We start from the raw sequence: 15,568 nt of genomic DNA, 5'->3' as shown, positions 1-15,568 counted from the left end.
TATGAGACAATGAAAACAACTGGTTCAGACAGTTCCACACTTGCTCCTATCTGAGTTCATTTCTTGTATAACACCTGACCCAGTGAAATACATCAACACAACTAAACAAAGTATGATCAAACTTAGATTTGGCTTCAGATTCAATCAGGATCATTTGTGGTGCTGCACTCCAAAGATGCAGGAAATGAACGTGGCTGTTGGTGAAGGAGTGTGTAGAGTGCCTCCATTTGTTTGGTTACATCTAAGCTACCTCCCAAAGAGACGCATATTGCATTTAATATTTCAAAATAAATTACATTACAGTATGTTGCTATGGTGCTCTGTCAGGAGAAGTCGCAGTCGTTTTTGCTTGCCTCGTCAGAGGCAGGGCTGCATGCAGCTCCAGTCTAATGCAATCAAGTTGCTCAAACTCAAGACAAAGCAGATGTGCTCCCATAGAGCCCGACTGGAGTGGAAGTGAGGGTGAAGAAGGCTCCATAATGGAAAGAAAAGTGCGGAGGGAGTCGTCACAGCAGCCAAGTTTTCTCTTCGTTACCCAGAGGGTTTCTCTTAGAGATACTCAGCTTTCACTGAGTGGCACAGCAGAAGATTTGAGAAGGAAACATTGAAAATAGGTTTGTCTCTCTGAGAAGAGCTCATTCAAAATCTGCTTAAAAGGGTAAATCAACATTATTAGCATTATTTTAGTCAGTTAAGTTCCAGGTTGAAATATCATTTTGATAAGCCTGTTTTACTGTAATTAGTGTATAATCACCTGAAAATAAAATTCATTATTTTTTTACATTGCCCAAGAATGTCCTCACCAACATGAGTGATAAATGCATTGTTTTCTATCTGAATGTCATTAAAGTCTGTGAGAAATGCAACGCTGTTTTAAGCTGAACTTTTGCCAGACACCCTGTTTCTGTTTATTCCTGTCACTCACGTAGAAAGCGCTGCAAAAAGCTTGATTCATGAAGTTAAAATAGGGAGTTAACTACATGATATCTGCTCATTTAACTACAAAAACATACATAAGGTGGCAGCTGGCTGGAAGCAGAGATACCAGGGAGCTGGGAAGGTAAATGACCATCACTAATGATGACCTTTTTGCTGGTGTGAAACGTGCAGGTGAGAACTGTTTAAAATGTGAATATCCACTAGCCCCTGACATATATTTTTAAATCCATTCAGAATTATCTTACCGGCATTTGGCTGGTGGCTGATACTAATGCCCCGCCCTCAGTACATGGTTTGATTACATGACAAAAGTGCATTTTTAACAGATTAATTGTGGACAGAATATGTCCAAAGTGAGGCAGTGGTCTACAGCCTTTTGCGTTTTGCATGAGTTTCATGACCACTGTAGGTTTTCCTACATGTTTGGAAGGTTAGAGTGAGACGAGGTGTATGTAGTCTGCAAGCTCACTGCTTGATGCCACTAAATCCTTTAAATTACATGGGTTAACAGATGTGTTTGTGTCACTTTTTGGTCTTGCTTGCCTGTTGAAACAATATTTTACAAAGAACACATCGAATACGTTTTAGTCAGTGGATGAGGACGCACACAGTTAAACCACGTGTGCTCATTTCCCCTTTTTGCAATTATAAGAATTTCCATCACATCATTTAACAGCTATGAGGAAGATTAGCTTCCGCCTATCTATCACCCACTTGTCAATCCATCAAGAAATAATCATTAGAATCTAATGAAACACTTCACTGCATGAATGTATCTGACATCCAAATATGCAGAACTCTGCGTGGCCCCGAGGCAAAGCAACACACTGTTCAATAGCGCTGTTCACAGATGACTGAACACCCAACCAGCAGGTAATTGTAGGTGTGTGCTGAACGTTCGTGAGGATATTATTTTGGCAGATCAGCATGCAGCTACTGCAGCTTAAACAATGCTGTCCATCAAGTTGCAGTCACCTGTAATTGACAAACAGATCTCAGGTATGACTCCAGTCTGTGGGAAAGAAAGCCTCCCAGTTTGTGCAATGTCAGCGTGCGTCAGTTTATAGCCTATAATTTAGCTGCAATTAAGCGTCATCCTATGAGTAACGATATGACAATTAATCTTCATAATGCCACAGCTCAGTGAGCTCTGGAGTGACAGGTGATACTACATGAGGTGATTTGATATTATTCAACTGCAGAAAAGTCAACAAACATACAAATTAAAACAGGAAATGAGTAAAAAAGCTTAATACATTAACCACTAATGCTTAGGCCACACAGCCTGTTCATACCTGTGCCTGATGGGAACCTCACTGAACTACTGTGGCTCACATGTCTGTCGTTTCCACACAGTGTTTCTGTTGTGGGGTTGCTGCTGCGAGTCCTATCTTTCTACAGTGAGTTTGCAGAAGTGTGTTTAAACCAAAAAACAGGGCAACTTTTCTCCCCTTATTCAGAGAGAGAGAGGGAGAGAGAGAGAGAAAGAAAGAGAAAAGAGACAAAGGGAAAGAGACATGCTGGAAAAACACTGCCCTGCACCTGATGTTTTAATGTCTTTGATGTATTTTACAGATATAGACCATGAAATTGTAGTGAGAGGTCTCATGTTGCTGATATGATGTCCATATGACAGAGTCCGCATCTCTAGATGAAGTGTAACTGCAGTATGCGTGACACCTCATGTGGGCTGTGTGGCTGCTCTAACCTGATAATATGGGCACCAAAATAAAAACCAACAGGTTCTGTCAGAAACGTGTCTGTATCAGAAACTGAAAACTGGCACTGAGTGTTTGTTTCTTTATTTAGACTTTAATCTATGGAAGAGTATTAGGGCCCGGCACATGCAATAAAAAGGAGAGGATGAATCTTTTTTTATCATTATTATTTTGCATTTTGAGAATAAAGTCAAAATGTCAAGTATAACTTGAAATAGCAAGTATAAAGTTGAAATACCATTTGACTTTATTCTCAACATGCTAATTCAACTTTAATCTTGACATTTTGACTTCATTCTCAACATAGACTTTATTCTTGAAATGCAAAATAGAAAAAATCTTCTTTATCTGGTTTATTTTTTCTTCCCCTCACTTAGGAAATCTACATTTATCTTGTTTCAACACTACAACAACACTAGCCATCACAGAGACCTACTGATATCTTGGAACGTTCCTAAATTCACATCTCACTTATCAAAATCACGTTCATAATTTAATGAGGAAACTGAACCAGAAACCGTATGTTTATAACAAGATCAAACCATAATCTCACTCATACTGTCTCTGACACATATCCACAGGCAATAAATCTTTCAGCAGTATCTTACTGTCTCCTAATTTGGTCTCTCGCCACAAAAGGAAATTATTGAACCAACAGCAAGACTATACGATAGAGCTTATAAGATTCATGGCAACGTTCCCCCTTGGACTCACTGCTGCTCTGCACTTTCACATTCTCATGCCGGGACCTTTCAGAACTACACAAATAATCAAGCTCTAAAATTTTATTATCACATCCAAAACCATAACTCCTCTCCAACACTCACTGCTCCAGTTCCAAGACATAACACAAGGCAGGAACGCATCACTGGATCGATCTCCGAGCACTTATCCCAGTATGGGCTTATAAAAACAGATATGGTCAGAGGTAATTTTTTCACACAGTCATTTCACACAACTCTGGAATGAGATCCCATATTATATTAGAACATTAACCTCTGTTACACATTTTAAATTGGCAAATAAACACTATCTAATGGAAGGACACACTTACAACCACTGATTTAACCCATAATATTTCAGTAAAGTCCTTTTTTTGTGTTTTTGTGTTTTTTGTCTTTTATGCACTGCAGAACAGGAACACGCTGGTTTTAACTGAGTCAGAGGACTGTTTAATTGTAACTGATTTTATCACCTGTAATGTTACTTTTAATCTTTCCTTGCATAATAATAAATGAAATTAAATTATATCTGGCAATAATACTGAAAATTAAACTTTATTCTTAAAATGAAAAATTAAAAAAAACCTCTTCTTACTCTCTTTTTTCCCTTAATGTGGCCCAAGTACTATGTCGTATTACTCACGCAGCTGTTTCAATCCTATTTGTTTTTGTCATTTTGTGTCATATGTTCGACAGCATCGACTATTTGAGGCGTTATTATGACTTATTTTGTAAGATGACAAAAAGGATTTTGCAGACAAACACATCTATTTTCCTCATGAAGTGTTATCATGCCGGTACTGGTACCAAAACATGGGTATTATATGCAAACATTTGAAATGATGCTCAGCCTTCGTTACCACAAACAGCCTGCGTGGTACACAGCCACACCCACTGGACATACACCTCAGAGAGACACACACTAATATACAATGAACACGTCTCTGGAGACTGTGCTGCTACCTCTGATCCATAATTGAACAAAAGGGCAGGCCGAGCACAGTGAAGTGTGGGGGCCTGTGTCCCTCCCTGCTACACTAGCTGTGAACTTTTGGAGGTAAGAGCCCCGGGGTTCCAAGGACAACTGTCAGGAGACACGGGCTGTGAACTCATGCTAATGAAGGCAGCTCAGCCCTGTAAACAGCATGGGAGGATGTCACTGGAATACATTACAATACATAACTGTCTCCCCAGGGCAGGAGGGGTGCACATGGCTCAGCCCTGATCAGCCCCCTAACACACACACACACACACACACACACACACACACACACACACACACACACACACACACACACACACATCCCCGTGGCTCTCTCAGCCCACCTGGATGCACCACAGGCCGGAGCCGCCAAAAGAAGACAAGTGAAGACGCACGACGGAGCTGTTTGTCCAAAACGTTCTGAAATATGAAGAGGCGCTCCAGAGCAGCGGGAGCTCATTTTTCAAATTCACAACACTGGATCCAACTTGTCCATGATTCTTTTGTGAAGTCTGTCATAGTAACTTCCCTTTTTTCATATCAAAGACCTCCTCCTCCTCCTCTCCCGCTACAAAACACAGCACACACATGTCTTGAAAGGCTGAAAATTGATACAAACTGTTGAGAACTGAGATGGCAAACGGAGGCTCTTAGTCAGAACGGAGGCGCTTTGAGGGAAACAAGGGGGAATGAGGGAGCGAGAGAGAGAGAGAGAAAGAGCTCAGACAGGAATGCGAGTGTTTTCAGGTCAGTGAGCTGCAGTGTGCATGTGCAGAGAGAGACAGAGACAGAGAGAGAGAGAAGGGGGTGGTGAACAAGTAAACCAGGCCACAGTCTGTGGTGGAGTGATCTGCTGCTGCCTTTTACTCTTCAGTCAAAGACAGAGCAAACACAGCGCTGAACTTTATCTCCCAGGGTTGCAGGGCATTAGTGTCATTGTGTCGGAGCTCTAGTGATTTGGCAGCATTAGCAGGACTCTCACTCCTGCACAGCTTGATGCTTTTTTGACCTGCTACATTCAGAAGGACTTTGACTGCAACACTGTGCTCATGACCTGTTCTTATCAGTTCAGTAACCTTGATGGTCAAATCCAAGCACAAACTTCAATGGTGATGTTTTATTAATAAAATTAGCAGCTACCAGCTACAAAAATATACTTTATGTTTGACATGTGATTAGTATTTGTGTAGAAATATGTGGGAAAGATAAAGGCTAAACAATAAATCAATATGAATGAAATATGAAAGATTAAACTGTTAATCAGAAACTAACAAAAGCGTTTGGTTTGAAACAGTTCATTAGACATCATTCTGATTATTCTTTTTATCATGATTGTTGTATCATGGTATATAAATCAACAGCGGAGACTGTTTTTTTATTAAACTTTTATAAATAACTGATTTTTTGGGCAGAGACAGGGTTCATCTTCCAACCAAATGCGGCTGAATCAGGTGCTTTACAGCTTGAGGATATCAAACTTCAAGGGAACAAAAAAGGGACTGAAGCAAACTGAGTAAAGTCACAGCCTTTCAACAAAATTTAAGGCTGTGATATTTTGGGCACTTGGGGACGGCAGACTCCTGGAGACTAATTTCCCCGTCAAAAAAAAAAAGGAAATTTTAATATAGATTAGTCAACTAATCTAATAATAAGAAAACATTTATAAAACAAATGTTTGATTGAGCCCAATTTTTTAATACACACACTAATTTTCAGACAATAACTGACCTTAATTGATTAATAGCCATTTCAAAGTGTTAATCACATGCTTCAATAACTAAATCATATTTTAAATGTCTGTGAAATTTGTGGCACTTTCTCCTAACATTATGAACTATGCACATTATCATCCAAAAACTCACTCTTTTCAGACTGAACAGGATCACAGTGTCTGCCATTTAATGAAGTTTTCAACCTTGGACCCTAGATTAAACACAACGATAAACTTTAGTCTTTGTTGTTATTTGATAACTGCTAATACATAGAACAATTTGTACAGGCGCTAGTTAAAAAGTGACATTGTGCAAGTACATTTCTGACCCACTTACCGGAGTAGGCGACTTAAAAAAGACATTAACGCTGAACCCACTGTCACTTTAGCATAAAAACAGTCATTACAGAGGTTTTAACATTGCAATATGGTTTCAACCACATGGCCCAGACCGCCTTGAGATCATGTAAATTATTTTTGGGTTGCATGATGTATCTGTTAACTGTGAGCATTATACTGTAGTTTTATTCTTCATGGCACATAGGTTATAAAAAGGTATAAACCTCTTTAATGCAGAACCCAGGAAGCCGCTTTAAACTTGCTGAGACAATACAGTATCTCATAAATCTGGAGTAAACTTACATAACGTTTGAGTGCATTTCAGGATGTTAAAATCAGCATTTTCCACTTTCTGCATTCCATCTCATGAGTTTAGACTCTGCTCATGATTCCTGAGCTATTAAATATGATATTATTTTACAGTCTGGGTTTTAATAAGGAAATCCCCTCCTATCAGAGCCAGCTGCCCCCCCTTCTTCTTTCTGTCATTCTGAGGTGCATGGCCTTGGTACCTTTGAGAGATCTCTGAAGTTCCCTGGCAAGGTCAGGTCCAACTCCTCTGAGTCGTAGTTGGTGAGGACCCAGGGAAAGACCAGGTACTGGTTCAGGTCATTGTATGTCCTCCCTAGACACGCAGAGCAGACAGAAATGTGTGAGTGATGAAGGCTTGGAAGGAAACAGAGGGGTTGAAAGCGGGGCAGGGTACACTCGAGGCTTCAGTTACTTTGGGGGATCAGCATGCAACATTCCAACAAGCCCCCGATCTCAGAGCCCTCAATCAGACTACTTCCTGTCTCATATGGAGGCTGCCGGGGAAGCACACACTAATGGTGAGCTCCCTCTGCTATGTTTTCTGTGCTCCCCATGCCTTTTCTCCCCGTTGAGTGTACTTTATCAATGAGCTGTGGGAGTTACAGGAGGCCTGAGCATGTTTATAGAGAACATAATTATCTCTAAGTTATGATGAATGGATGAAATATGAGGGATAAAAATTCCTTTGAGGACGGTGACTCCAAACGCCTGAAATGTCACTGCGAGTCTGACGCACTGATTGGCCAGATGTGGATTTCCTCTGTGCTCTGGCAGTGGGAATATGGTTTTCAGATGGCAAAACGTGTCAAAGGAAATCCATGGGAAAAGCCAAGAGCATGTACCATGTTGTCACTAATGCTCTACGTTTCTTTTGAAGATGACACTGATACAGCTGTGAGGTCAGGCGGTGGCCAGTCCTAATCCAGTGCTCGGACAGGGCTGCTGTGGATGGATTTGTAGGATTTTTTTTTTTTACCGCTGGTGATAAATCAAGCTAAAATGTTGGCTTGAAGACATCTACATTTTGTTTTACCCACTGTTACAGGAAAACAAAACATTGCGCATGTTTTTATTATTTTCCAGTGTTGACTATCATATTCAAAGCCATCCTCATACTCACAGAATGACTTTTTAAACTGGAGGTCGGTGGAAACTTCAAAGTTACACATTATTGCAGCATTAAATGGCGAGCATAGCAGGATATGAGACACTCCTGCACATGTGAAAGTTTCACAATTAATTTATGTTTACAAAGCTGTCACAGAACTCAAGAATATTTTAGATCAGCGAGTTCAGTTACATAAAGCAGATTGTGTTCTTAAGATGATGTTCTAGCTCTGTCATGTAGTGGCAAACACACTGGAAGCTTTAAACATTTCAAATCAAAGTAGTATCAGGGGGTGGCAACACTAAGGTCAGAATAATAAACACTGTTTCATTACATCTAAATGAAAGCTCATGCATTTTTATATACAGTGAGTGTATGAGACCCTTACACCTGGAATTAATATGTGTCTTGTGTGATCCAATCAGAGGTGGACATCTCTAATTACAGGTGTGAATGCACCATCTGATCTGACTGCTCAGAACACATTTAGAGGTGGTCTGGGCTGCATGTTACCAAATTGTTTCAGCACTGTGTATGCAGTGTGTCCTGGGCCACGTTAAGGGACCACCTACTCAACTGACGTCCCGTAAGAACATGATTTGGTTCTCTGAAAGGTTCACTGAAAGTGCGTTTGGGCTCTCTTTCCTGACAAGACATCCCCGGACTCCCTTTAAAAAATGCTCAATTTTGAGAATTGTTGTGAAAAACTTGATAAATTGTACAAAACAGCTACGAAGAATCCTTAATCATTTGTACCTTCTATTGAATTCAGCATCAAAAGCAGTACATTGAGTGGATGATGGTAATAAGGCAGCAACTAACAATGATTTTCACTGTCAATTAATCGATTAGTTGTTTGGGCTATAAATTGTCAAAAAACAGTGAAAACTGTTGATCAGTGTTTCCCAAATGACACTGTTAAATGTCCTGTTTCGTCCACAAACCAAACATATTCAGTTTACTGTCATAAAGGAGAAAAGACACCAGAAAATTTTGACTTTTCTTTTCTTTAAAAAAAAAAGACTCAAACTGATTAATAAATTATCACAATAGTTGGTGATTTATTCAATTACTGATTAATAATCAGTTAATCGATTAATGCAGTAAATAGTAACAAATACAGGCTACTTCTTTGTCACCTGAATACACTGGAAACCACCATATCCCTGGACTCCATTAAAATCACAAATTTTTTTGAGATTGTTCAGTAAGGAGCAACTTAATAAACATTGTGAAACCCTGTCTACAGAAAATTCTTAATTATGTGGGCCTTCTTGTAAATTGTTATACATTTAGTTATTTCTTTCTTTGTGTAAAAACAACTGTGATAGTTTTTCGCAGTGTGTTGGTTACAAATATTGAGCTACTGGTCTTTGCAAACTAAAATCATGTAGTTACAGGTTTATTTGCAATATAGACCTGATCACAAGTGATCATTCATGTAGGCGCATGTGGTGATCCATTGTAATGAGAGAGATGTGAACTAAAGTACTCGCAATTGTCCACTTGTGGGCTGATTACTCAGGATGCATTAATACCAGATGTAAACAGGCTGTACGGCTGCTCAGTGGAAATACTGCTCCTGAATCTGCTTAGCAGTGAAATAAAGTTTTTAATACCTACCTACAAATTTAATCAACTTGCACCAATCCAGCAGGCGTTCCTCGGCTCACTCCTGGACTGCAGCAGATAATCTAAATCTAGCTGAGCGACTGATAATGTATGACAGGCTAGTCAATGGGAAGGCTTCTGCAGAGTATCGAGGGTCTAGAGGAAGCTAGGGAGCATAATTATCCAGGTTAAAGCCACATAGAGAAGAGGAAGCAGCGAGCCGACAGTGGAGGAAGAGTCAGGGGTGTTGGTGCGGTTCAACCTACTGGTTCTGAGGCCTGAGCTGGGGTGGCAGGATGTTAATAACAGTGGAATAGTGTTTAATTAGAAGACCACTTCCCGTTCGCACCTCTTCTCAGCACTTCACCCCCCGCCTGTCTGCCGCCCCACACTGTTCTGACATCCCTGTCAGCCCAGGTCATTACCGGGGATTTTTAATGAATTTTGGGCATGTTTTTCTGTCTGCCTTACATCTAATTAGCTGACAATAATGTATCGAACTCGAGCACAAGCTAAATATAAATATGCATGAATATGCAGCGAGAGAGAGGATGACACCTCTCAGAGCAGAGTAGCGTGCAGTCGCTCTCGCCTTCCCTGTTAGTTGCAGTTCAGATCAGAGAGTCGACAACAGAACCTCTCAACTCCGCAGACACACATGTGTACGCTCACACAAAGCCCAGCACTAATTATCTGGCAAAATCTGCTGCGCCTGCTCTTTGCTTCAAACAGCACACTCCCATGAACAGTGAAGTCCAGCACGCTGAGCACCACTTAAGGCTACCATGGATTCTTAAACAAATATGACACACCTGAGGCCACTTATAGTATATTTTCAGCAACACTGACACATAAAGTTTATTGATCATGATAGCTAAACTTAAAGTCATGAGACTCTAATGGTGAGGAGATTCACACAGATAATAGATTAAAACTTAACATTTTCGTTGGTTGAGTTTTGCCCGGATAGGGAAGAAAACAAGTCAGAATCTATCTGTTTAATTGATGGCTGTGAAAAAGAGAATATATTATATGCTTACTATTAAGTTTCCTTACCTGCGATAGTGTTGAGGAACATGAGGTACTCAAAGTTGGAGATTTCTCTCCTCTGCCAGCGCTGGGTCATGTTGGAGGATTTGAAAAGCTGCCGGGGGGTGGCCAGGGAGATGCGCCTGGAAAAACATTTCAGCAACAAATCAGGAAACAAAAGGCTGGTGTTAGTTACGGATATTTCCCTTAAAAACAATGTATAGACTCATATAATATAATCCATTTCAATCAGCACTTATGTTGGAACTACTTTCTACAACCCGAATGAGGTTATGTATCAAGTTTTATTCACATTATGTTTGTCTCATTTGCCAACTTCCTTTCTCACTCTCGTAGGAAACGCACCATTACGGGTTGCACTTTGTTTTACAGTACATTAATAAAACATAACCAGATGTACTTTGTTTCAAATTAGATGGAAACACTAAATAATATGATCTTTATGACACAATGTGATACCATTTATTAGACCCTTATTAGACTTTTTAGAGATGAATTTGGGACACATTACAACAGAACTGTACTGTAAAATACAGTAATAAAATCACATATCTGCTTCCCCATTGAAAAACAATATCAGAACCAGATCTACCAAGTAAAGGCCAAAATTATAGAGGCAAAGGAACGCACAGACGTATTGTAATACTGTAGGCAGATAATGTGATTCGATCGAAAAGATAGCCATCAATCTTAGCTACTCTGCCAATTTTATGGGAACAGCCAAAGAAGGTGTAGTTCAAAAAGTATATATGTGGTTTCTCTTTAGTTTACAGTACAGTTCTGTTGTAATGTGTCCTTAATTACCCTCTAATGAAGTCTAATAAGGGTCTTATAAAGGGTCTATTACTGTCTAATAAAGAACAAATTAATTCTCATTAGTGTACTGTGAAATAACATACAACAAACTAATGCACAAGCCTCTTGTCCATGAGAAGATGCACAATTCTTTCTGAACGGTGATACAGTTGCTGGGTGTAGTTTGATATGAAGAAAATAGTTCCTACATGAAGCTGCTCACAACAAGCTCTGACTAAAATTAAGAACATACACAAACTTTTGAGCTGCAAGTGAGAATAATTGTGGCAATGACTGCAGTGGTATTCACAGATACACAGTTTTGGATCCAGTTCGTTAAATGAAAGCTAGGTGCAAATTAATTCTTAATTTACTGTGTGTTCATTTAGGATGGGCTGCTTTATATCCACTCAATTAAAATAAGACGTAAAATGATAGTGGGGTTGTATGAGGTACAGTCAGTGTATTACCTATGGTAGATGGTGGTCAGGATACCCCCAGTTAGGAGAAGCAACAAGAGCAACAGTGTAGGAAGTGAAGTAATAAACTGCTGTGAACAGTGTCAGCAGCAAAACATTTTTTTTAGCCACCTAAAAAAGGCCTAACAGATAGCCTTTTCCCACAAAAGCCACCATCATATAAAGCCAAATTTGCTGTCTCCAAACCAACTAGTCTCCCATGGCAAAAACATTTTAGCTCACAGAACAGGTTGCTGGTAGACTACTGCTGTCTTGTGTGACCAACTGAGGGAACAACAGACCAGCAACTCCTGTGTTCTGCAAGGTAAACTTACTGATTTTGCCAGTGGAGTCGGGTTGGTTTGGAGAGGGTGATATTTTGCTTATATAACAGCAGTTTCCCATTTGAAAAGGCCGTTTGAAAGCAAAATAAAACTTTGAAAATATCTAAAATACAGCGTACACTTAAACTGATATTTATCTTTTTCAGGTGGCTAAAATGTGCTTTGCTGCTGATGCGGTCTACAGCAGTACGTTGCTTAGCTGATACAACCTCACTTCAAACAATCCGAAGCATCCCTTTAAGGAAATGCATTTGTTTTGTACTGTTGTATAAACAGGCCTGTTAGCACTGTGAGAGTCTAAAGGGAATCAGTGGTTTTCAGTGTGGTCAGTGGCCTGGCTGCAGCCCTGCTGTACAGAGTCCTCTGTCAAAGAATTAGGTCAGTTCAGTCAGGGTCAGTGAACATTCACTTCAATGACTGGACCAATGGGACTTCAAATGACTGCTGCAGGCCAGGCTGCACAGAGGCCCCAACACACAGCGCAGAGGAGGAGGTAACATGAAGGCCATGAAGGGATTACAGTATTAGAAATACTGTATTTAACAGCGTTGAGTTCATTTTCTTCTGGCAAATGTGAACCCACCTGGCCTGTGGAAGTCCATAGCTGGTGCCCACTCCCACTCGAGGAAGACTGTAGACCACTTTCTTCACAGTGGCCTGGTCGGGAAAGTTGAACATGACGGATGCTGTGAAACAGTGACAGATATCACTTAGTGATGAAGAACAGGGGAGGCATGAATTCCAAATGCCGTGACTTGCACTTCCACTTACTTCTGTTGGCCATAAAGACCTCCATGGCTGTGTTCTGCAGGAGGTACCGCCTGGAGAACACCGCCCGAATCTCACTGAACATCCACTTCCCATGTAAACCCTCAGTGTACGCCAAGACCTGGGAGGACAGAAAAAGAAGAGAACAATGTCTTCAGGTTATTATAGATGTATAAAACCAGAGATCATGTCAGGTTACAGGTGATAAAGACCTTGCTCCATTCCAGTACGTCCAATATCAACATTGTATGTAAGTAAACAAGAAGACATCAACAACTCAGGGCCAACGCAATACTAACTTTTAAAAGTGGTTACCAGTTTGGCAACATCGCCTTTTGGTTGCCGAAACTGAAAACATGGGAGGCCATTTTCAGTAACCTTATACTTTGGATAATTAAGATGCAGTTATATGTCAGCTTAATAATGAAAATGTGACATAGAAGATTGTTCAAAAGCTTTATTACGGTATTTGGTCATGTGCAGCTAAGAAAGAGTCCAAATTTTGCTGTTCCTATTTTTATATATTAAAAAATGTTGCCAATAATAGCAACCAAAAGCCAAAAATAGGTTGCCAATTTCTCAGAATGGTTGCCAGTGGTTGCAAACTGGCAGCAATGAAAGTGTTGGGGAGGAAAGAGCACCCATCACTCCACATTATACACACTCTGAATACAACTATTACCTTCAGCCTGAAGATAGAGAGCTAGCAAATGTCAGAGTGGCAGGTTTAAGTTTTCCTTTCTGCAAACATCCATCACATTACTCAACAAACACCCGGCTCACTCCTGACCCAAGTCATGTTCTGTACTGTATTAATTATGATTTTATGGTTTACATATCTATATCTTTTTAGCGCTTTTAGGCACTTTTTTGTATTTTATTTTATCTTATATGTTTTTCATATGGTTGTATGTATTTCTTATTGTGTTTTGGTGTACACTGTACTGTCCTAGTGTACTACTCATGATGCTGTTTTGCTTAATGTATTTGTACTGTGATTTTGGTCTGTTTTCATGTGGATTCCAACTGTGAGTGGAAGGCAAAGGCAAATTTGTCCTAAGGGACAATAAAGAACATCTTATATTGTGTAATCTTGTTATTCTCAAGTATTTAAAACGTTGCAACAAGCTCTTAGATTGTGTAGCATTTTGTCTACAGTGCCACTGGTATCGCGGTGCACAACTGAAATGAAGCAAGTTCCCAGATTATGGTTTAAACAATTAAACAAAATTTTGGAGTAAACTGAGCCACTCATTTGTTGTGGACACAAAAGCAGTCAGTAAGCCAATTCTGTTTCCCAAACTGTATCAGACACATGACAACATATATGACCTGAGCAAAATCCTACAAAGGAGAGAACGGTGATTAATATTTGCTTTCTGCTTTAATATTGAAAAAAGTTGGCAGCTGTTGCACTTGTCAGTATTTTTGTAGTGAACTGTCTGGTTTATGAGCACCACAACAATAGCTGGTGAGACAATGAATCGTGTTCTAATACATTCATTATTTCCTAGCAAGCTTATTCTCTCTAACCACTACACTACTAAAATTGTTTTTTAATAGCTATTTGATGGGCTTTATTAAAAATTTAATATTAATATCACGAGTGCCAGTTCATTCACTCCTTATTTTAACTTCTAACAAAGCATAACTGAGAGATTATTTTCTACACAATATGATGCTCTCTACAGATTCTCTTTGAGTGTTTCACAATTTTTCAACTGATCCATAAAACTCACTAGAGCAAAGCAAGTGGTCAAAAACAAACAAAAAAAAAAGGATCCCCTGGGTTAGCGACACACAAATAATCAATAAAACCCATCATGCCAAGGAGAGGAGAGAGCAGACAAAGGATCATTAGTGTATGCAGCACCACTGCGGCTGCAGGTCCACACACAAAAAACCAAGACAGTTGTTCTGACAGGTGAGAATGGTCCCCTCACACACCTCAACCCCCCTCCTTCCATCTCACGTCTCTCTGACTGAACAATTTTGTCCAACAGAATGAGCCGGGGAGCAACCTCATCAGCTCTGCGGGTTATAATCACACATATGTTAAGTTCAGAGAGTGTGAGAGAATAAAGATATAACAGGGCAGTAAGGGGCTGAGGCCTACAGTACATTAACGTGCGTGTGGGTGTCTGTGTGTGCGTGCATGGGGGTGATTGAGGTGGAGTAGGCAGGCAGGGAGGGAGGGGAAGCCAGAGTGAGATGTTCAGCTGGGTTAGGTCTGATGCTAATGCTCATTTAAAATAGTGACAGGCTGGAAGAGTGCAGCGCGAGCCGGGCTGCCTTAATTTCTCCCTGGAATAGCTCATGCCCGACCTCCGTGCCACATCCAAAATCTCTGGAGCTCAATTAAAATTGGATTAGGTGGAGATGCTGGATGTGCAGCACAGCATCTCTGGTGCTCTCCTCCCAGTAATGCCCCCGCCTGACACCTCTGCAACCCCCAACTCAAACAGTTGTCATAGAGACAGCACGGCCCAGAGGAGGCAGCGTGCTGACTGGAGGGGGAGTGGAGAGGAAGAGAGGTGAGACGGAGGGACGGCTGCGGAGCTGCGGGCGCACTGTTGAGGGCCAGTAGCTTTTATCCCCCGCCTGCTCTGCAGCCAGATGTTCTGGAACTACTCTTTTGAGTGCAATGCTGAAAGGCAAGTCGTACAGATATGCATCATGGGAAGGTTACAACAGCTTACTCCATCAAGGCG

General features: G+C 40.5%; 1 protein-coding gene across 1 annotated transcript in view; it reads right to left on the bottom strand.

Moving 5' to 3' along the window:
* nbeab (neurobeachin b) overlaps positions 1–15,568 on the bottom strand; it is a 364,245-nt gene that overhangs the window by 58,694 nt on the left and 289,983 nt on the right. Inside the window, exons 40-43 of the mRNA XM_084717359.1 lie at positions 12,861–12,978; positions 12,673–12,775; positions 10,499–10,614; positions 6,924–7,036 (exon numbers count right to left, since the gene is read on the bottom strand). Coding sequence (XP_084573485.1) covers positions 6,924–7,036; positions 10,499–10,614; positions 12,673–12,775; positions 12,861–12,978 — 450 coding nt within the window. The remainder of the gene's footprint in view (positions 1–6,923; positions 7,037–10,498; positions 10,615–12,672; positions 12,776–12,860; positions 12,979–15,568) is intronic.

This window comes from Lutjanus erythropterus, chromosome 4 (genome assembly GCF_056507025.1).
Source record: "Lutjanus erythropterus isolate fLutEry1 chromosome 4, fLutEry1.hap2, whole genome shotgun sequence".
NCBI classification, from domain to species: domain Eukaryota; kingdom Metazoa; phylum Chordata; class Actinopteri; order Lutjaniformes; family Lutjanidae; genus Lutjanus; species Lutjanus erythropterus.
The sequence above is the reverse complement of the archived record's forward strand: the minus strand, read 5'-3'. Positions and strand labels throughout refer to the sequence as shown.